Genomic DNA, 21,026 nt, shown 5'->3' with positions numbered 1-21,026 from the left:
AGAAACTAACTCATAGTCTTTAAGGCCAGAAAGAACCATTGTGATAATGTAGTCTGACCGCCTCCTACACATTGCAGGCCACAGGCATCATTTACTGCATCATTCAGGTGCAGATAAGTAGGTGGATTTTGTGTCCACGCACATTACTTAATTTATTTAATTTTACTTATTTTATTTATTTCTGAGACTGAATAATACATTTCACTATTAGTTCAGTTGTCAGATCTTCTACTGATGAGTTACCAAAAATTAGACTTTAATTAATCAAACCAGTATATTCATAAAATTACACTGCCTTTGTGATCAAGTACCTTGTGATTAAGTTATTTTCTGATGGGCTGAAAAAAATAGAAGTCTTTAAACCAATTAGGGTATAGCATTTAAATAATAATGCATGCATTGAGTAATTGTCACTGTACTGTACCACTGCCAATCAAAATGACAGCATCCATATCATTATTCATTCGGCGTGACAGAAATAAAGTAGCATTAGGACTTGTGACAGGGTCAGGCCAGATGGCTACAGGAGAGTAATTTTTTTTTTTTTGAAGCAGAAAAGAATTTTAATTTGTGTAACACTTACAAAGAATCACCAAAGGGGATAAAGCAAAACTATGCAACAAAACAAAAGCAAACAGAAGGTATGACACAGCAGCCTTCAGGAGGAAGAAGTGTTCAGGCTAGCCAGGGCCCAGAGCAATGGGGCTTCCTCGACACTCGTGGTCTTCCACCCTCCTGAGTTACCTGGTGTCCTAGAGCGGGGGGCCTTCCTCAACACTCGTGGTCTTCCACCCCTTCAAGTTACCTAGTGCCACACCCAGTGTCACCGATTATTCCTTTCCTGAGAGTGCCCGACAAGATGGGCACGGCTGCGGGGTGGGCGGTTTGGGGTGGGGGAGATTACACCCACGTGCTATAGGACCTCTCCTAGGTGACAATGATGATGGTATCCACAGCGGCAACAGCTGGGGCTGGGGTTCTCTCGTTCTTCCCCTCAATCAAAGGGTCAGACGGAGGGAACCGGACGGGGTCACCGAGCAGAGAACCTCGGACAGCGCCCACTGCTCCTCGAAGGTGTCAAGGGAGTTGGTGGACGCCGCCCAGAGGAACTCTGCCCGGATACGTGAATGTACTGAGGGTCGGAAAACGGCCCTACAATCGTAGGACGCTTCATTAGCCAACCTCCCCTCTCTGGTTTTATAAATGGCTGTTTTAGCTAGGGCTAGGAGGAGGTTAACCAGGAGATCTCGCGATTTTGTGGGGCCACGGATGGGGAGTGTGTAGATAAAAAGGTGAGGGGAAAAGTGGAGCCAAAAGCGTAATAAAATATTCGTGAGGAGCCGGAAAAGGGGCTGCAATCTGGCACACTCTAAATATACGATCGCCAGGGTTTCCCTCACGTTGCAAAAAGGGCAAGTATCCGGGATGGGGTGAACCGTGTCAAAAACACGCCCGTGCTCACGGCTCCATGAAGGAGTCGCCAACTAATGTCCCCGACGGGCCTCGGGACCAAGGTGGAATATAGGCTGGCCCATCAAGGTTGCTCACCCTCCAAAGGTGGCAGGAGGTCCCGCCACTTTGTATTGGGGCAGGACACCAGAGTGTGGGCGTGAAGGGTGTGAAGCGTGAGTGTGTATAAATATTTCCGTGGCGCGATTTGGAAGCTGGTTCATGCAGCCGGCTTGCAGTGAAAGGGTGAGGGGTTTGTTGGGATCTACGGGGTAGGGGCCCAATGGAAAGGTCCGGCAGGCCTGGGGTAGAGGATGGGCGGGGTGCGCCCTCGCGCAAGGCTCGGTTGACATAAGCCCGAGCAGCGGGGGTCAAGGCGGCCTTCACCTCCTGAAGTACACGCCGGGGGGTACGGGGACTGGAGAGCCTCATGCGCCGAGCGAGCGTCAGGGGATCCAGCCAGTCTCTCTGATCGTAGTCCAGGAGGTCTCCGACCCTCGTGACTTCCGCCAAGACCAATCTCTGGCGCACCGAGCGGGACTCCGCCACCTGCACACAGAGCTGGGGGTTGTGTAGCAGGGGCTCCGTGAGGAGATCTGCTCCCACGGTGGCCGCCAAGGACCTGGTCGTTGAAAACAGTTTCCAGGTCCGGAGGAGGTCCTGGTAGAAGACCGGCAGCCCGGAGAGGTCTCGCGGAAAACCCCTCGGACAAAGATAAAAGAGCTGCCGGTCGTATCGGAGCCCTTGGAAACGGCGCAGGAAGGCGTGTGCCAGTATGCTCCACGCCGAACAACTTGCACTATAAAAGAGCCTCTGCAGGGCCTGGAGGCGGAAAACACGGACCTGAGTGTACAGACACTTCAGGCCCTGCCCTCCTTCCTTCAGGGGTAGATGAAGAACTCCAACAGGGGCCCAGTGCATTCCTGACCAGAAGAACTCTAGAATCAATCTCCGGAGGTGGGTCAGGAAACCCGGGGCCGGGGCCAGGGTGTTGAGCTGGTACCAGAGCGTGGACAGGACTAGTTGGTTAAGCACCAGTGCTCTCCCTCGGAGGGAGAGACATCGGAGTAGCCTCGTCCATTTCCGGATCCGCTCTATCACTCCGCTCTCTAAATTTTGCCAGTTCTCCGGCGGGGAAGGGTGCGTGGCGGAAAGGTAAACGCCGAGATAGAGCAGTGGACCCGCACTCCACCGGATGGTCTGAAGCGCGGGTGGGAGGGAGCTCACCTGCCGCCAGTCCCCCACCGCCAAGCCAGCGCTCTTGACCCAGTTGACTCGGGCGGAGAAGGCTGCCGAATAGATGGCCTGGCATGCCTCCACTCGCGCCAAGTCGCCCGGGTCCTGGACCACGAGGAGTACGTCATCGGCGTACGCCGACAGGACCAGCCGCAGCTCCGGCTCCCGCAGCACCAACCCTGTCATCCTCCTGCGGAGGAGACAGAGGAAAGGCTCAATCGCCAGAGCATACAACTGGCCCGAGAGGGGGCACCCCTGCCACACTCCTCGCCCGAAGCTGACCGGTTCAGTCAGGGTCCAGTTGAGCCTAACCAAACACTCCGCGGAGGCATACAGCACCCAGAGAAAACTCACAAACTGAGGTCCGAATCCAAACGCCTGCAGAGTGCTCAGGAGGTACCCATGGTCTACTCTATCAAACGCCTTCTCCTGATCAAGAGACAGGAGGGCGAACGACAGACCATCTCTCCGCCCGAGTTCCAAAAGGTCTCGGACTAGAAATAGGTTGTCAAAAATGCTGCGACCCGGGACAGTATAGGTCTGGTCTGGGTGGATCACATCCGCCATCACGGACCCTAGCCGCAGCGAGATTGCTTTCGCTACGATTTTGTAAACCATGCTAAGGAGTGAGACGGGACGCCAGTTTCATAGATCGCAGAGGTCCCCCTTCTTCGGCAGCAAGGCGAGCACCGCTCGCCTGCACGACAGAGGGAGGACCCCGCTCTGCAAGGACTCAGCCCAGACGGTGACTAGGTCTGGGCCGAGGATGTCCCAGAACGCGCAGTAAAACTCCACGGTCAGCCCATCCATGCCCGGAGATTTATTGGTGGGCATGCGACGGAGGGCTTCCGAGAACTCAGCCAGGGTGAGAGGCAGCTCTAGTCGGTCTCGGTCGCCCACACTGACCGTGGGGAGTTCCTCCCAGAGCACCCCGCAAGCTCCAGGATCGGTCGAATCCGGGGAGAAAAGGCTTGTGTAGAAGTCACGGGCCCTCCCACACATCTTCTCCATTGTGTTGGCTGTGTTCCAAGGCTCCCGGCATGCTGAGAATGTTGTAAAGTCCGAGCTGCCAGCAAAATGGCTGGGTCTGGGGGTTTCCACTCCCCCCTCCGGACAGCAAAATCGGCAATCTTCCCCCCCTCCTCCGGGGGGCTCAGCTGAGGCAAATAGCTGCGCCCAAAAGCAGGCGTGGGGGGGCGGGTGCTGGCGGCAAGCTGAGGGCCGACCAGCACGTAGACGGGAAAAAATAACAAAAAATCAAAACAAAGCAAAAAAAGCGTCTGGCCCGGTCGCGGGGGGGGGGGGGCCTAAGGCAGGTTCAAAAAGTAAGAAAAATCCAGGCCAGGGGGCTTTAGGAAAGAACAGAAAGCAAATAGCTGAGGAGCAAGCAAAGGACGTTCCGTTTCCCAACAGGGAAGGTTTTTTTTGTTTTGTTTTTCTTTTTTTTTTTTGAAACAGAAAGAAAATTTATTGGTAACTGAAGGGTTCATGTTTAGCTATTCCACCTGGAAGCAGGCAGGGCACACCTTGACTGTTCTGTAGAAGCAATGCACACATTGCTCTATCCAAGGACAAGGGCTAGATATGAACCATGAAAACTTGATAGTTGGGACAGTAACTGCGGGAGGCTTTCTTAGCCTGGGCTCAAGGCCTGAGAACCAGGATTGTAGTAGCTAAAAGATGCAACTAAGTATATTAATCAACGTCATACATTCTTTTGTGTATCTTTTTGCTGTAGCAGTGTGTAATGCTTAGGGGGGAGAAATATAATAAAAGGAGAAGGTGGAAGGCGGGGGGCAGAATGCCCATCTCAGCTGACCAGCCTGCTTTCTTGAATAAAGCTGTGTTCTGTCTCATCATTAAACTGCCACAACTGGCGCCCAAACGTGGGGCCCTCAGCACTCACCTCGCCCGGCAAGGGTTTCAGACGCGTCACTCATCCGCTTCGTGGATCCCGGTGAGTATTTTTCATTGTGGTAAGTATGGGAAGCTCCCTCTCTGCTTTGCAAGTGCAACACCGCAATGAGCTGCAGTATTTGCTGCGTAAGGCTCAGCATGACTGCCCGGCTCGAGCACTTACTCTCCTGCTACAGGAGGTGCGTGCCCAGTGCCCGTGATATCCTGAAGCCGGAAGCCTTAAGCTAGCGGACTGGGAGCGATTGGGCCAGACATTGCACGAAGAGCCTCGGGCGCCCGTGCAGGCTTTACATGCCTGGCACCTCTGTCGCGACGCAATACTGCGTGTCACCTCGGATAGGCCCTCTTTCACGAGGCTGGTGCTCTCGCCACGCCCGTCGGCTCCTGTAGCCATCCCCGTTGCAGCTATCCCCCCTTCTACTGACACAACCCAGCGTGTCGCTTCAGAAAGACCCTCTCCCGTACCCACGGCCCCCCCTCTCCCTGCCTTGCCCCCAGTGTCTTCATTACCACCGCCTCCCTTGCCTTCCCCACCGGAGCCAGTGCGTGATCACCCTCCCTCCGTGGGGCCCCATGCTCCGGGGCCCCCCGGAGGGTCATCTGCATCTGCTCAGAAGCTTTCGCTGATGCAACAAATGGTTCACGCGGCGAAAGCTCGATCAGATCTTACAGCGGAGGAGCTGGCTGATCTGCTCTCAGTTTGCCCGGTGACCTGGCAGAATGATGACCAGGGCAACCCCGTGGGCACCTGGACCACTTTGTCATACTCGGTGGTTAGAGAGGTGAGGAAAGCAATTCGTGAGTTTGGCCTGACTAGCACTTTTGTGCGTGGTCTTGTGGAAGGGATAGGTACAGGGTACTCCCTAGTCCCTGAGGATTGGAAAACGCTGCTGCGCATGATGTTATCACCTAGTCAGTATGTTATTTGGCTTAGTGAGTTTCGGCAGATGGCAGAACGCCAAGCTCAGATACACGCGGGGGCTATCATTTATGATCAATTGGTAGGGGAGGGCCAGTTTGCTACTATTCAAATGCAGTCTCAACTCCCTCAGGCCATTTTCCCCATTATTTCCACCTGTGCCCAGCATGCTTTCAAGAAGATCCCGGATTCAGGCAAGCCTACCAAAAGCTTTGTCAGTATCCGTCAGGGTGCCTCAGAGTCCTTTTTGGATTTTACCAACAGATTGCATGAGGCTATCCTCCGGCAGGTGGATAACACTGAGGCAGCTCACGAGCTCCTGTTAAAATTGGCAGTTGAAAATGCAAACGAGGATTGCCACCGTGCTCTCCAGGCAGCACAAGCCTCTGGTATTTTAGAGCTCTCAGACATGCTGCGGGCGTGCCAGAACATTGGCACACATGCCCACAAGGCTGGAGTTCTGGCTGCCACCCTCAGAAAAACTGGGAAGGAGGGGAAGCGTTGTTACCGCTGTGGTAAGGAGGGTCATTTTCAGCGGGAGTGCCGCTCATCTAAGGCACCAGCCCGACCCTCAAAGAAGTGCCCAAGTGTGGGAAAGGTTATCACTGGGCTAATCAGTGTCGTAGCGGGTCGGGAAACCGCGAGACGGGTCCCCCCCGAACCCAGGGCCAAACGGGGGTGTTTCCCACTCAGACAACCGCTCCTCTGCCTTAAAATCCATAGACTCTATGAGGGCAGCGACTGCTGGAAGTGCAGGGCTTGATTTGATCATGCAGGAGGACACTGACTTTCGGCTGCCAGGGGAGGTCTGTGCCATACCTACACAGGTGACGGGACCTCTCCCTGCCGGCTTTGTAGGTCTTGTTCTCCCTCGCTCACATGCTGGAAAACAGGGCTTTTTTGTCATTCCAGGGGTCATTGATGCTGATTACACTGGCATTGTTAAGGTTCAGGTGTGGACTCATCTTCCACAGTCGCTCCCGCGTGGACGGTCAATTGCACAATTGATTTTAATCCCCTATCAGGTGCCAGCTGCCGAGGATCGAACTCGGGGCGGAGGCGGCTTTGGATCGACGTTGTCTCACTCGCCGTCTCACAGCGCATCTTCTCCACTTGTTGCTCTGACAATGTCAGTCCGCCCTTCGAAACCTCAGTTAACACTTCTCTTAAATGATGTTCCCTTTACAGGGCTGGTGGACACTGGAGCTGACGTTACGGTGATTCGTGATCTGGAGTGGCCGGTTAGTTGGCCTACGGTTCCTTCTAAAGAATTGTGGGGGATCGGGGGTAGTAAACCCGGGCGCCAAAGCTTGTCTTGGGTCACGGTCTCTAAACTGGGAGGCCGTACCCTTGCTACTATCCGCCCTTTTGTGCTCCCTGTCCACCTTAATATTTGGGGCCGTGACTTACTTACAAAGTTGGACACCACCCTCGATATTAACATCTGATGGCCCAAAACCCTCCCTCACCCACCGTGCCCTCCACATTACCCTTGGTGTGGCAATCCTTAGAGCCCGTATGGATTGACCAGTGGCCCCTCCCTCTAGAAAAGCTAAAAGCACTTCAGTTGCTTGTGCAGCAGCATTTGCAAGCACAGCGACTGGAGAGCTCCACTAGTCCCTGGAACACCCCGGTGTTCGTTATTAAGAAAAAATCGGGTGCTTGGCGGCTGTTACATGACTTAAGGGAAATAAATAAACGCATCCAACCTATGGGCCCCTTGCAATTTGGCTTGCCAAATCCAAATTTAATTCCTCAAACCGATCAACTTTGTGTGTTAGATTTAAAAGATTGTTTTTTTACCATCCCCCTTTGCCCTCAAGATCGTGAAAAATTTGCATTTACGGTGCCACAATATAATAATCAGCAACCCTCCCAAAGGTATCAGTGGAAGGTCTTGCCCCAGGGAATGCAAAATAGTCCAACCTTGTGTCAGCTTTTTGTGGATTGGGCCCTTGCCCCTTTTCGTGCCCGGTACCCTTCGCTAAAGGTCTACCATTACATGGATGACATTTTGCTAAGTGGTCCCCGGGTCACGGCACAACAGCTTGAATCTTTATCTCAGATTCTCGGCCAAAATGGCCTGTTAGTGGCACCAGAAAAAATCCAACGCTCTTATCCCTACCACTACCTCGGATATAAGGTTTTACAAACCTATGCTGCTCCGGTTCGTCCGGAATTAATTCTACCTCAACCCCTAACCCTTGTTAAATTGCAACAGATCTTGGGTCATTTAAATTGGATTCGGCCCTACTTTCGTCTCCCCACTTCAATGCTGCAGCCGTTGTTTGAGCTCCTCCGTGGAGCCCGGGCACCGGGTGCAGTTATTGCCATCACTGAAAAGCATACTGCCTGCATTCAACAAATCAATGCAGCATTGAGTCAGCAGTTTGTGGACAGACTCCCAGAGGTCCGTCCCTTACGATTGGTTCTTCTTGCCACCCCTCATACGCCAACTGCGGCTCTGTTTGTACCCCGTACAGACACAGCCGTCTCTATTATAGAATGGCTATACCTTTCATCCACCCCTCCTCGAAATATTTATCCGTATTTAGATGCCCTATCTGATCTTGTTCGTAAAGCCCGCCACCGTGCAGTGCAACTCACTGGCACTGATTTAGTTGCCATTGTGCTCCCCTTGTCCCGTACTGAATTTGACTCTTTGTGCCACACCTCCTTGGCCTGGCAGGTTGCTCTTTGTGATTATGTGGGAGAGATTTCTTACAATCCTCCAAAAGATCCTCGGTTGGTCATTACCCAAAAGGTACCCCTAGTTGTTCATCGTCTTAGCCGCTCTCAACCCATTGTTTCCGCTGTCACTCTTTTTACTGATGGCTCTCCCCACCGAGGTGTAGTCACTTATCAGTTGGGTGACCCCCCTCGTTGGCATTCTCGTTTTACCCTGCCTCAGCGTTCTGCACAGCGTTCAGAATTGGCTGCTGTTATTTTGGCCTTTCAACTTTTTGCTGATTGTCCCTTTAATTTAATTGTGGATACCCATTATGTTTATCAGGTACTTGATCATTTACCCCTTGCCCTCATTACCCCTCAGGTGGATGCAGACCTCCTTCGCCTGTTTTTGTCTTTGCAGCATCTTCTTGCCACTCGTCATTTCCCTTACTTTGTTGCTCATATTCGCAGTCATACCCCTCTACCTGGGCCACTCACTGAGGGCAATGCACGCGCCGATCGCGCGTTGCGTGGTCAGGTAAATTCCCTTTTTTCTGACCCCATTGAAAGCCATGCCTTTTTTCATCAGTCTGCCTCTGTTTTGGCCCGGCAGTTTCACATTCCTGCTGATCATGCACGTTCCATTGTTTGTTCCTGCCCCCACTGTGCTGCTGCTGCTCCTACCTTTTCTTCTGCCGTTAACCCCCGAGGTACCGCAGCAAATCAGCTGTGGCAAATGGATGTTACTCATGTGCCACAATTCCGCCCCTATTCGTTTTTACATGTTTCCGTTGATACTTATTCGGGCTTCCTTTGGGCAACCCCACAACGTGGGGAAGCCACTAACAAAGTTATTCACCATTTGCTGGCCTGCTTTTCTGTTATGGGTCGCCCCTGCCAAATTAAAACAGATAATGCCCCAGCCTACTGCTCTGCAGCCCTCTCCACCTTTTGTGCCCGCTGGGACGTCCGTCTTAAACACGGCATCCCTTATAATTCTACGGGCCAAGCCATTGTTGAACGTGCCAATCGCACACTCAAAACCTTGCTGGACAAACAATTAAAACAAGGGGAGCTGCGTCTCCGAACCTTAGGAGATATTCAACAACAAATGCATATCCTCTTGTTTTCTTTAAATAATTTAACATTGAATGCAGATCAAATCTGAGGTACTGGAAAGACCGCGTGTCTTTTATCGTCAGCTGCCCGATCCACAGTGGCTGGGCCCAGTACCTCTAATCACTTGGGGTCGGGGATATGCTGCTGTGTCTCTCCCTGCAGGACCGTTGTGGGTTCCAGCTCGGTGTGTGCGACCGGCACTTAAACAACATGGCATGGCACCAGGGACTGTCGAATCCCATACCAGAGTTTCAGCTGACCTTGGAGGAGACCGCGTTGCCCCCCGAGTCGACAACGACGGGACGGAAACGGAGGAGGCGTAGTGTCCCAAACCGGCCCGTGACATGGGGAGCAGTAAAAGCATTGGTTGCCGCGGCCCAACGAAGGCTGGCAGCAGATCAACAGCCAGAGACTCCTGAGACTTTGTTTGTGGCGATTCTTGCCCAAATCACTGCTAATTCTGTGATGATTGTGTGCCTTTTGTGCCTGCTATTTCCTGTAGGGGTTGGCTCGGACGCACTTCCCCCGCTACGAGCCCGAATGACATATAATATATGGGAAAGATTGGCTTCAATAGCAAATGTTACCCACTTTTGTCTATCTAATTCTGTAGCAGCCGGAGATTTGTTAGGCACATGCCTTATTCCAGTATGTCATCACCCTGAGGAGATGGAGAATAAGACACTGTTCTCTGCTTATGCGAATCTTTCCTCCCAGTACTCTAGCATGGCTAATTGGGGCCCAGCCAACTATACTCTGCCTCGCACGGCTATATCCCTCCACACACCGTACCCGGCCGGGGCTCACAATGTTACTTGTGCACGTATAGTTAACTGCACTAGTACAAAGGTGCCCTTGGGCTGTCGAAAAATTTCTCAACCCCTTTTAAATTGTTCCCATGCTGTTAATGTTTCATATAATTATGGCCATATCATCCTACCATCAGGATGGTTTTTTACTTGCGGCTCACGCACCTTTAATTATATTCCTGCAAATTTAAGTGATGGCACCCTTTGCTGTCTTAGTAGAATGACCCTTATATTGCCTTTTGCTGGACAAAATCGTAGTAAAAGAAGTGTACCCCTTTCAGATGATTGTATTGCAGATGTTGAGCTTTTTAGTCGTGCTGAGTATACTGCTTTAGCGGCCTCTATTGTTGGGGTCCCCGCGCTTGCCACGTATTCAGCCAGAACTTTAAATAACCTGGCCTGCTTTGCAGCAAAGGCAATTAATACAACATCCCAGGCTATTGCCTTACTTAACACAGAACAACACGAATTAAGAGATGCAATTTTGGATAACAGAGCAGCCATTGATTTTCTGCTCCTAAAACACCATCTAGGCTGCTCCACATTTCAGCACATGTGTTGCTTTAATTTAACTGATAATAGTCGCTCTATAGAAACTAGACTGGCTGAATTGGCCAATCTTACAACACACATACGCCAAGATCTGGGGTTTGAGGGCTTTTGGAATTGGCTTACAGGTTGGCTGCCCTCTCTAGAATGGCTGCGACAGCTTTTTGGTTATTTTGTGTTTGTAATTATTGGGCTTATTTTTTGCTGCTGCTGTGTACAATGTATTCCTTCCTTGTTAAGATTTTGTGAAATTTTGCCCTGGAAAGCTCCCCAAGTTATGTCCTTGTCTGTCTGGGAGTTAAATAGCATGACAAAACAAATTGACGGCTACAATGAGATGGCCAATTATCATTAAATAGAAAACGGGAGGATGAAGGGTTCATGTTTAGCTATTCCACCTGGAAGCAGGCAGGGCACACCTTGACTGTTCTGTAGAAGCAATGCACACATTGCTCTATCCAAGGACAAGGGCTAGATATGAACCATGAAAACTTGATAGTTGGGATAGTAACTGCGGGAGGCTTTCTTAGCCTGGGCTCAAGGCCTGAGAACCAGGATTGTAGTAGCTAAAAGATGCAACTAAGTATATTAATCAACGTCATACATTCTTTTGTGTATCTTTTTGCTGTAGCAGTGTGTAATGCTTAGGGGGGAGAAATATAATAAAAGGAGAAGGTGGAAGGCGGGGGGCAGAACGCCCATCTCAGCTGACCAGCCTGCTTTCTTGAATAAAGCTGTGTTCTGTCTCATCATTAAACTACCACAGGTAACGCTTACAAAATTACCAAAGGAAACAAAACAACTATGCAACAAAACAACGCAATCAGAAGGTATAACACAGCAGCTTTCAGGAGGGAGAAGTGTTCAGGCTAGCCTGGGTCCAGAGCGCGGGGGCTTCCTCGACACTCATGGTCTTCCACCCTCCTGAGTTACCTGGTGGCCTAGAGCGGGGGGGCTTCCTCGACACTCGTGGTCTTCCACCCCCTCGAGTTACCCAGTGCCGCGCCCAGTGTCACCGATCCTCCCTCTCCTGAGAGTGCCCGGTAAGATGGGCACGGCTGCGGGGTGGGCGGTTTGGGGGGGGGGTAGACACCCATGTATTATAGGACCCCTCCTAGATGACAGGAATGATGGTATCCACAGCGGCAACGGCTGGGGCTGGCGTCTCTCGCTCTTCCCCTCAATCAAAGGGTCAGACGGAGGGAACCGGACGGGGTCACCGAGCAGAGAACCCCAGACAGCGCCCACCGCTCCTCGAAGGCTTCAAGGGAGTTGGTGGACGCCGCTCAGAGGAACTCCGCCCGGATACGTGAATGTACTGAGGATCGGAAAACGGCCCCACAATCGCAGGACGTTTCATGGGCCAACCTCCTCTCTCTGGTTTTATAAATGGCTGTTTTAGCCAAAGCTAGGAGGAGGTTGACCAGAAGATCCCGCGACTTTGTGGGGCCACGGATGGGAAGTGTATAGATAAAAAGGTGGGGGAAAAAATGAAGCCAGAAGCGTAATAGAATATTTGTGAGGAGCCGTAAAAGGGGCTGCAATCTGGCACACTCTAAATACATGTGCGCTAGGGTTTCCCTCACATTACAAAAAGGACAAGTGTCCGGAATGGGGGTAAACCGTGTCAAAAACACGCCCGTACTCACAGCTCCGTGAAGGAGCCGCCAACCGATGTCCCCGACGGGCCTTGGGACCAAGGTGGAATATAGGCTGGCCCACCGAGGTTGCTCACCCTCCAAAGGTGGCAGGAGATCCCGCCACTTTGTATCGGGGCGGGACACCAGGGTGTGGGCGTGAAGGGTGTGAAGCGTAAGTGTATATAAGTATTTCCGTGGTGCAATTTGAAAGCTAACCAGCTGCAGTTCGTGCAGCCGGCTTGCAGTGAAAGGGTGAGGGGTTTGTTGGGATCTACGGGGTGAGGGCCCGATGGAAAGATCCGGCGGGCCTGGGGTAAGGGATGGGCGGGGTGCGCCCTCGCACAAGGCTCGGCTAACATAAGCCCGAGCAGCGGGGGTCAAGGCGGCCTTCACCTCCTGAAGTACGCGCCGGGGGGTACGGAGGCTGGAGAGCCCCATGCGCCGAGCGAGCGTCAGGGGATCCAGCCAGTCTCTCTGATCGTAGTCCAGGAGGTCTCCGACCCTCGTGACTTCCGCCAGGACCAACCTCTGGCGCACCGAGCGGGACTCCGCCACCTGCACACGGAGCTGGTGTAGCAGGGGCTCCGTGAGGAGATCTGCTCCCACGGTGGCCGCCAAGGACCTGGTCGTTGAAAACAGTTTCCAGGTCCGGAGGAGGTCCTGGTAGAAGACCGGCAGCCCGGAGAGGTCTCGCGGAAAACCCCTCGGACAAAGATAAAAGAGCTGCCGGTCGTATCGAAGCCCTTGGAAACGGCGCAGGAAGGCATGCGCCAGTATGCTCCACGCCGAACTACGTGCACTATAAAAGAGCCTCTGCAGGGCCTGGAGGCGGAAAACACGGACCTGAGTGTACAGACACTTCAGGCCCTGCCCTCCTTCCTTCAGGGGTAGATGAAGAACTCCAACAGGGGCCCAGTGCATTCCTGACCAGAAGAACTCTAGAATCAATCTCTGGAGGTGGGTCAGGAAACCCGGGGCCGGGGCCAGGGTGTTGAGCCGGTACCAGAGCGTGGACAGGACTAGTTGGTTAAGCACCAGTGCTCTCCCTCGGAGGGAGAGACATCGGAGTAGCCTCGTCCATCTCCGGATCCGCTCTATCACTCCGCTCTCTAAATTTTGCCAGTTCTCCGGCGGGGAAGGATGCGTGGCGGAAAGGTAAACGCCGAGATAGAGCAGTGGACCCGCACTCCACCGGATGGTCTGAAGTGCGGGTGGGAGGGAGCTTACCTGCCGCCAGTCCCCCACCACCAAGCCAGAGCTCTTGACCCAGTTAACTCGGGCGGAGGAGGCTGCCGAATAGATGGCTTGGCATGCCTCCACTCGCGCCAAGTCGCCCGGGTCCTGGACCACGAGGAGTACGTCATCGGCGTACGCCGACAGGACCAGCCGCAGCTCCGGCTCCCGCAGCACCAACCCTGTCATCATCCTGCGGAGGAGACAGAGGAAAGGCTCGATCACCAGAGCATACAACTGGCCCGAGAGGGGGCACCCCTGCCACACTCCTCGCCCGAAGCTGACCGGTTCAGTCAGGGTCCAGTTGAGCCTAACCAAACACTCCGCGGAGGCATACAGCACCCAGAGAAAACTCACAAACTGAGGTCCGAATCCAAACGCCTGCAGAGTGCTCAGGAGGTACCCATGGTCTACTCTATCAAACGCCTTCTCCTGATCAAGAGACAGGAGGGCGAACGACAGACCATCTCTCCGCCCGGGTTCCAAAAGGTCTCGGACTAGAAATAGGTTGTCAAAAATGCTGCGACCCGGGACAGTATAGGTCTGGTCTGGGTGGATCACATCCGCCATCACGGACCCTAGCCGCAGCGAGATTGCTTTCGCTACGATTTTGTAAACCATGCTAAGGAGTGAGACGGGACGCCAGTTTCATAGATCGCAGAGGTCCCCCTTCTTCGGCAGCAAGGCGAGCACCGCTCGCCTGCACGACAGAGGGAGGACCCCGCTCTGCAAGGACTCAGCCCAGACGGTGACTAGGTCTGGGCCGAGGATGTCCCAGAACGCGCAGTAAAACTCCACGGTCAGCCCATCCATGCCCGGAGATTTATTGGTGGGCATGCGACGGAGGGCTTCCGAGAACTCCGCCAGGGTGAGAGGCAGCTCTAGTCGGTCTCGGTCGCCCACACTGACCGTGGGGAGTTCCTCCCAGAGCACCCCGCAAGCTCCAGGATCGGTCGAATCCGGGGAGAAAAGGCTTGTGTAGAAGTCACGGGCCCTCCCACACATCTTCTCCATTGTGTTGGCTGTGTTCCAAGGCTTCCGGCATGCTGAGAATGTTGTAAAGTCCGAGCTGCCAGCAAAACGGCTGGGTCTGGGGGTTTCCACTCCCCCCTCCGGACAGCAAAATCGGCAATCTTCCCCCCCTCCTCCGGGGGGCTCAGCTGAGGCAAATAGCTGCGCCCAAAAGCAGGCGTGGCGGGTGCTGGCAGCAAGCTGAGGGCCGACCAGCACGTAGATGGAAAAAAATAACAAAAAATCAAAACAAAGCAAAAAAAGCGTCTGGCCCGGTCGCAAGGGAGGGGGGGCTAAGGCAGGTTCAAAAAGTAAGAAAAATCCAGGTCAGGGGGCTTTAGGAAAGAATAGAAAGCAAATAGCTGAGGAGCAAGCAAAGGACGTTCCATTTCCCAACAGGGAAGGTTCCAGAACAATCAGGAACCTTCTGGAAACAATTAAGAAAGACAGGCTGTTTAGAACACCTGCAGCCAATCAAGAAGCTGTTAGAATCAATTAAGGCAGGCTAATCAGGGCACCCGAGTTTTAAAAGGAGCTCACTTCATTTTGTGCGCACGTGTAAGGAGCTGGGAGCAAGAGGCGCTAGGAGCTGAGAGTGAGAACGTGGACTGTTGAAGGACTGAGGTGTACAAGCATTATCAGACACCAGGAGGAAGGTCCTATGGTGAGAATAAAGAAGGTGTTGGGAGGAGGCCATGGGGAAGTAGCCCAGGGAGTTGTAGCTGTCGCACAGCTGTTCCAGGAGGCACTCTACACAGCTGCATTCCACAGAGCCCTGGGCTGGAACCCGGAGTAGAGGGCGGGCCCAGGTTCCCCCCAAACCTCCCAACTCCTGATCAAACACAGGAGGAGTCGACCTGGCCTGTGGGTTCAGAAAAACAGCCGAGCTGAGGGCTGCTGTGAAGCTCCAAGGCAAGCAAATCCACCAACAAGCACAAGACCCACCAAGGGAGAGGAGGAACTTTGTCACAGACTGTATGAGGGCCTCCAATTTTAGAAAAACCATTTTGGCTCTGCTTCAAAGTTCATTTTTGTAAAATGCCCTAGTGCTATATTTGCATTTACGTAACAGTGGAAAACCCTTTTGTGAGATTACCTGATTAAATATGACCAGGCAAACCATTGTTGCTACCACTTTTATATAATTTCAGTGAATCTTATACAAAGTCTGACACATGACCTAAAAGGGTTAAGCATCCTGCAGATTAAATGACCAATATTTAACCTTTAAAGACATATGGGTAAATAATGTTTGTGTTTTTGTGTGTTTACATATATATACTGGTAGAGTTTAACAATGTAATCAAACAGTTCCTGTCTATGCTGCATTCTGTTAATTCAGAGATCAAAAGGGCATACTAACATTTATATGAACTGTAAACATAGGATATCACTGTATTCATCTCTCTTTGAAATGTGTAGCAAATCACCTGAGAATGATGGAAAACGGGTAATTGCCTTATGTTAATCTGTGTAGATAATTACCGTGATGTTTAGGAAATGGATCTACTTCAAAAGTCCCCATAATTGCCTATTGTTTGCCGAAGGACTCCTAGCTGTCACAAGAAGGCCTGAAACTGTATAAAGACGCTTGGGTCCTAATCCTTTTAATCTCAGATCTGCTTGATGCTTCATGCAGGAGAAGCATAAGCCATAAGGCTAAGATCCCAGGCCTCACTGGACTCCTCTGAATATAAACATTGGACGATAACCTATGAACTAATTCTGAAAGAACTCTTTGCATCTACAAAACTCACCATCTCTGCTATGAATTTGAATCTCAAGAATTGTACTCATGTCTGTATGTATGCTGATCTTTTAACTACTACACTCTCTCTTTTCTTTTTTAATAAATATTGCTTTAGTTAATAAGAATTGGCGGTAAGCGTGTATTTGGGTAAGATCTGGAATATTCATTAACCTGGGAGGTAATGTGTCCAATCCTTTGGGATTGGTAGAACTTTTTAATATAATGAATAAGATTTTCAGTAATCTGCATCATATTTGACTTGGGTGTCTGGGTGGAGGCCTAAGGTTGGGTTGCTTTAAGGGAACTGTGTTGTTGTTTCTGGGTAACCAGTGAGGTTATTATAGAAGTTGTTTTGTGCTGGCTTGGTAAATCTCAGTATTGGAATATCCACCAGCTTTGAGGATTGTCTGCCCCATTCTTTGCAGTTCACCCTAATTGAATGACCTCAGTTGGCTCCCCTGGGACTCCTGTCACAGTGGTGTAGTCTGGCTAGGATACACACTACCACAGGTTATTTGGGTTTTGGATCAGAACCACACCGTTGTCAAAAATTAATTTTGATATTGGAGAGTTTAAGGGTTAAAAATCCGTTACAATGAGTGACTCACGGTCATATGAAGATCTTGACAGAAAAACCCTTGAAGAATTGTGCTCACAGAGGGGGTTGTCGTTTAAGAAAAAGGTGCCAAAGCGAGAACTGAAAAATCTGCTAATGGCCAGTGATCAGGAAGCAGACGCAGCGAAAATGCTTGCAGTGAGAAACCAGCTGCAACTTGAACATGAACAAAAGTGGATAGATCTTTGATTGCATGAAAAGCAAAAAATAGTTGTTGATATGGAAAGAGAAGCTAGAGAAAGGATCGCTAAAATGGAACAAGAAGCTGCTGAAAGAGAAAGAGCTGCCCACCTAAGGCATATGGAACGGCTAGCTGCTGAGGAGAAGGCTCACCAGATGCAGCAGAAATCTGCCAGACTTCAGCTCCAAGTCTTGGAAGACCAAAAAAGGCTGCGACGACTTGGAAATCCATCCCCTCATGACAACAAAAACTGGGAAAGGATTTGTCCCATTTACAAGGATTCTGAAGACAAAGAAATTTCTACCTACCTTTGAGAATCTATGTGAAATTTACAATATCCCAGAGATGCAGCGTGTGCTTGTCCTGCTAACCAGATTCACCGGGAAAGCCAAGGAAGTGTTCAATGAAATGGGTATGGATGGAGCTTTGAATTAGGTAAAATATAAAGATACAGTGTTAAAACGTTTCAAGGTTACCTCTGAAACTTACAAGTTAAAATTTAGAAATTTTAAAATGTCTAATGATATTTCTTATGTGGAATGTGCTCATAAACATGGTTAGAAAGCTTGGGATAATTTTGAACAATTAATGCAATTAATTACACTTGAACAAATGTTAAATTTGGTGCCAGCTGAGGTCCAGGCTGCTATATGCGATACAAAGCCAAGTTCTGTTTTGCATACTGCTGAAATTGCAGATGAATTTGTGCAGAATTGAAGTTATAAAAGAAGCAAGCCCCTGGAAAAAATAATCACTATTTGCCCCAGTTTAAAAGAAAAGAAGGGTTTAAAAGTGGGACCAGCCCCACTTCTGCTACAAAAGAAGCCCAGAACAGTAAAACTCATACTCTAAGGGAAGACAAGTAGTATGTCATTTGTGTGGTAAACCTGGACACATCAAACCACAGTGTCCATATGTAAAAAATAAACCAGCAAACCCAGTAAATGCTAATCCAGTTATTCTAAACACACAGGCAGACCAAATAGAGCCCAGCGCTGCTGCCTTGTGTGCAAACATTGTTCTGTTGTCTCTGAAGGACTTAACTTTAAAACTCACATTAAAGTTAAATATGGGAACAATAGTACAGAGTTTATTAGCAGTGCAGAAGTTAATGAAATAAGGTGTATGGCATGGAGAGACACCACAGCAAATATTGCTTTGGTTAAAGCAAGTCTTGTCAGGGAGGAAAATTATTTACCAGGTGAAAGTGTAACTGTTGTAGCCTTATCTGAATATTTTGTAAGAGTGCCTTTGGCTAAAATCCACCTTAGATGGAAGGGATTTGATGGTATCATGATTGTGGGAGCAAAAATACAATTCCTTCAGATCTTTTAATAGGAAATTATTTTAAAGCTTTGTGCAGTCAAGTTAATATCATAAATCAGTCACAGGAAAGAAATCATCCTGAGTCTGTGTCTATTGGGGCAATTATTTTCCTATGGGGGGGTTCTTCAAATGTTTGTTTGTGGAAAGCAGCAATTTGTCTTTTGGGAGAGGCATCTTGCCTGTCAAGAAAGCTGTCCCACTCTCCAAGCAATTGTCTGTGAACAGCCATGTGTGCTGGGACAAGGAAAATGATATCTCAAATTGTTTGTCTCTTGAGAATAGCAGAATGTCTGCTAAAGGAGAATGTTTCTCCAGCTCTTCTCTGTCTGTAAAGCAGACAGAAGAAGCCTGTCAGCCTATGATGGTACAAAATTTATCAGTTGTCTCCGAGTTAAGTCTGGACACAGATGAAGCCCAGGAAAGAAATGTTCCTAAGTTTGTGTCTGCTAGGGATAATGACATGGTAACTAGGTAACTAGATACTGTCATAGCTAGTTCCTAGGGACCAGATGATTCTGATGTTTCTATTTTACCTGTTCCTAGTGTGTTGCTGGGTAAAGATATGACAACCTTGTCCAATCAGGTTAATTTCTTGACCAGGGAACAAGGAAAGCATAAAGCTGAATAGACTATATTACTCAGTGACAGTGTGGAAACTTGTAACAAGGAAGAGAATGCCTCTAACCTTTTAGCTATGGAGTCTAGCAGCTTGCCCAAAAGGAAGTTGTGTGTAAATCTTCTTGATGTACCAGAGGTAGTTCTGGATTTGAGTGAAACTCAAAAGGAGTTTGTTAATTTGTCTATTGTACCAAAGTTGGTTCTGGACACAGCTAAAGCTCAGAAAGAATCTGTACCACTTCCATAATATGGCAGAAAGAAAGGAATTTCTTAGTGAAGTATTTGAAGTCTCTGAGAAGTCAATAGCTGTGCCTAGTGGGGATGAAAAGGAATTGCTTCTATTAACACTTAATGGGCCACTGTTGGTACTAAACAGTTTTGTCTACTAAGAGAAGTGTGTTGGTGCCTAATGGCCAAGTCTTTAAAATGAAAATGAAACCACTGAATTTGCTTTGGAGAAATCTAGTGTGAATAGCTTAAAGGAAAGCTGGATTCCTAGCATTACACAGCAGAGCAGCCTTGTGAACAGACCCATAGACACTTTGAATATCTCATGTGATTACTTAGTAAACTCGGAGGCATCTAATGCTTGTGGATGCAAAAATTGTTAGTTAAAAAGCAGGAGAACTGTAGTTCAAACATGATGATGTAGCATTGACTTCAGAGGGTGATTGGTTGAGTTATCTCTCAGATTTCAACCCTCTGAGAAAGTGCCCTTACAAACTTACCTCACTCATCTCTAAAATACCAAAACCCCAAGGAAGTGGTTAAACTACAAGCCTATGTTAAGGAAAACCCTGAGGTAAAGGAAAAGCTACCAAGGTTCAGAAGGCATATTGAACAAGCTAACCTAAAGAATAATTTATCTAAACAAAAGGCTTGGCATGACAAAAGTGATTGTGATTGTACATTTGTGATAGATTTGTTGTTATATTAATGCTAATATTAACTCTTGTAACTAGTTCATGGCTGATGCCAAAAACTGTAAAAATGTACAATGTACATAGTCTTTTGAAAAAACCCTTGAACATGTTAAGAGTGCTACAGGAAAACACACTATGTAACAGAAACCCTTATGATTATGCTATTTGGTTCAGCAGGAACATACTTTGAATTAAAAAACTTAATAATGGTAAGGTTTCACAGCCAATGCCTATGCACAATCCTAAAACTTTCCACAGCAGAAAAACCATTACAAGCTTAAACTGCTGTACAAGAAGGGAAACTGAGGGAAACACAGCTTTCATGGCTAACTGTCAAAGTAAGTGCTCTCTGAAAAACACTGATGGCTATGTTAAGTTAACACATGGGCAAGAGGTAGATCTGAGTGCAAGTCTCTGCTCCAGAATGAAGATTCAAATGTGGGTCTGCTACATTCTAGGTAAATGCCCCAACCAGTAGATAAAGATTAGACATTTTTTCAGCATCAGAAAACACTCTTCCCCAGCTGAAACTATCAGGTCAAATTTGCAAATAGTTTCAGAGTGAATGAAATAGTATTTTTCAGCAAATAAACAATTCATCAGAAAAATTCTGCCCACCTCTACTCTTCACACGTGTCCATTCTACTCCATACAACTTCATAGAACATCATACAACTATTACAATCAATACGACTGTTTTATACAAGTTCACTGTAGAGAAAGGGTGATTGGTGGAGGTATTTCTGATGTCACAATGACCACATTTAAGCATTACTTGTGCTGTTGACCTGACCCTGCCCTGAGGTAGTATATATAATAACAATTAGATAGAACAATTAATTAACTTGGGCTATATTTGTAGAAATTAGATTGTGATTTAGTGATATGCAAGATTTCTATTAATTTTATCTTCTGAGGCATCTGTGTTATTCTGTTGCTAAGATCATTGGAACTAAAGAAAAGACTGCTGACATTTTTAAAGGACACAGTGTTTAATTTTAAACTGATAAACTAATTAATGGATGTAGTATAACTGGAATAGAGGAATACTAAAATGATA

At 49.1% G+C, this 21,026-nt stretch overlaps 2 protein-coding genes across 4 annotated transcripts in view; one reads left to right on the top strand and one right to left on the bottom strand.

Moving 5' to 3' along the window:
- The window catches only part of CHSY3 (chondroitin sulfate synthase 3), a 271,645-nt gene that overhangs the window by 164,220 nt on the left and 86,399 nt on the right, over positions 1 to 21,026 (bottom strand). The gene's annotated exons all lie outside the window — the stretch shown is intronic.
- LOC142072168 (uncharacterized) lies at positions 4,546 to 11,363 on the top strand. 3 transcript variants are annotated; one of them, XM_075128631.1, is made up of 3 exons: positions 4,546 to 4,642; positions 6,710 to 6,762; positions 9,473 to 11,363. In XM_075128631.1, the coding sequence occupies exon 3, from the start codon at positions 9,521 to 9,523 to the stop codon at positions 11,021 to 11,023; it is 1,503 nt and encodes a 500-aa protein (XP_074984732.1). In that variant the 5' UTR covers positions 4,546 to 4,642; positions 6,710 to 6,762; positions 9,473 to 9,520; the 3' UTR covers positions 11,024 to 11,363. The 3 variants fall into 3 exon arrangements, with proteins under 3 accessions (XP_074984732.1, XP_074984730.1, XP_074984731.1); XM_075128629.1 differs by lacking the exons at positions 4,546 to 4,642; positions 6,710 to 6,762 and adding an exon at positions 5,214 to 5,384; XM_075128630.1 differs by lacking the exons at positions 4,546 to 4,642; positions 6,710 to 6,762 and adding an exon at positions 5,519 to 5,535.

This window comes from Caretta caretta, chromosome 5 (genome assembly GCF_965140235.1).
Source record: "Caretta caretta isolate rCarCar2 chromosome 5, rCarCar1.hap1, whole genome shotgun sequence".
NCBI classification, from domain to species: Eukaryota; Metazoa; Chordata; order Testudines; family Cheloniidae; genus Caretta; species Caretta caretta.
Note: the sequence above shows the minus strand (reverse complement) of the source record. Positions and strands in the feature narration are given on the sequence as shown.

What these genes read in the sequence shown, in the direction of transcription:
- LOC142072168 (XM_075128629.1), top strand. Translation starts at nt 5,229, where the DNA reads ATGCAACAAATGGTTCACGCGGCGAAAGCTCGATCAGATCTTACAGCG. An exon ending in CATACTCGGTGGTTAGAGAG is followed by an intron (nt 5,385 to 9,472) that starts GTGAGGAAAGCA and finishes CTCTCCCTGCAG; the next exon opens with GACCGTTGTGGGTTCCAGCT.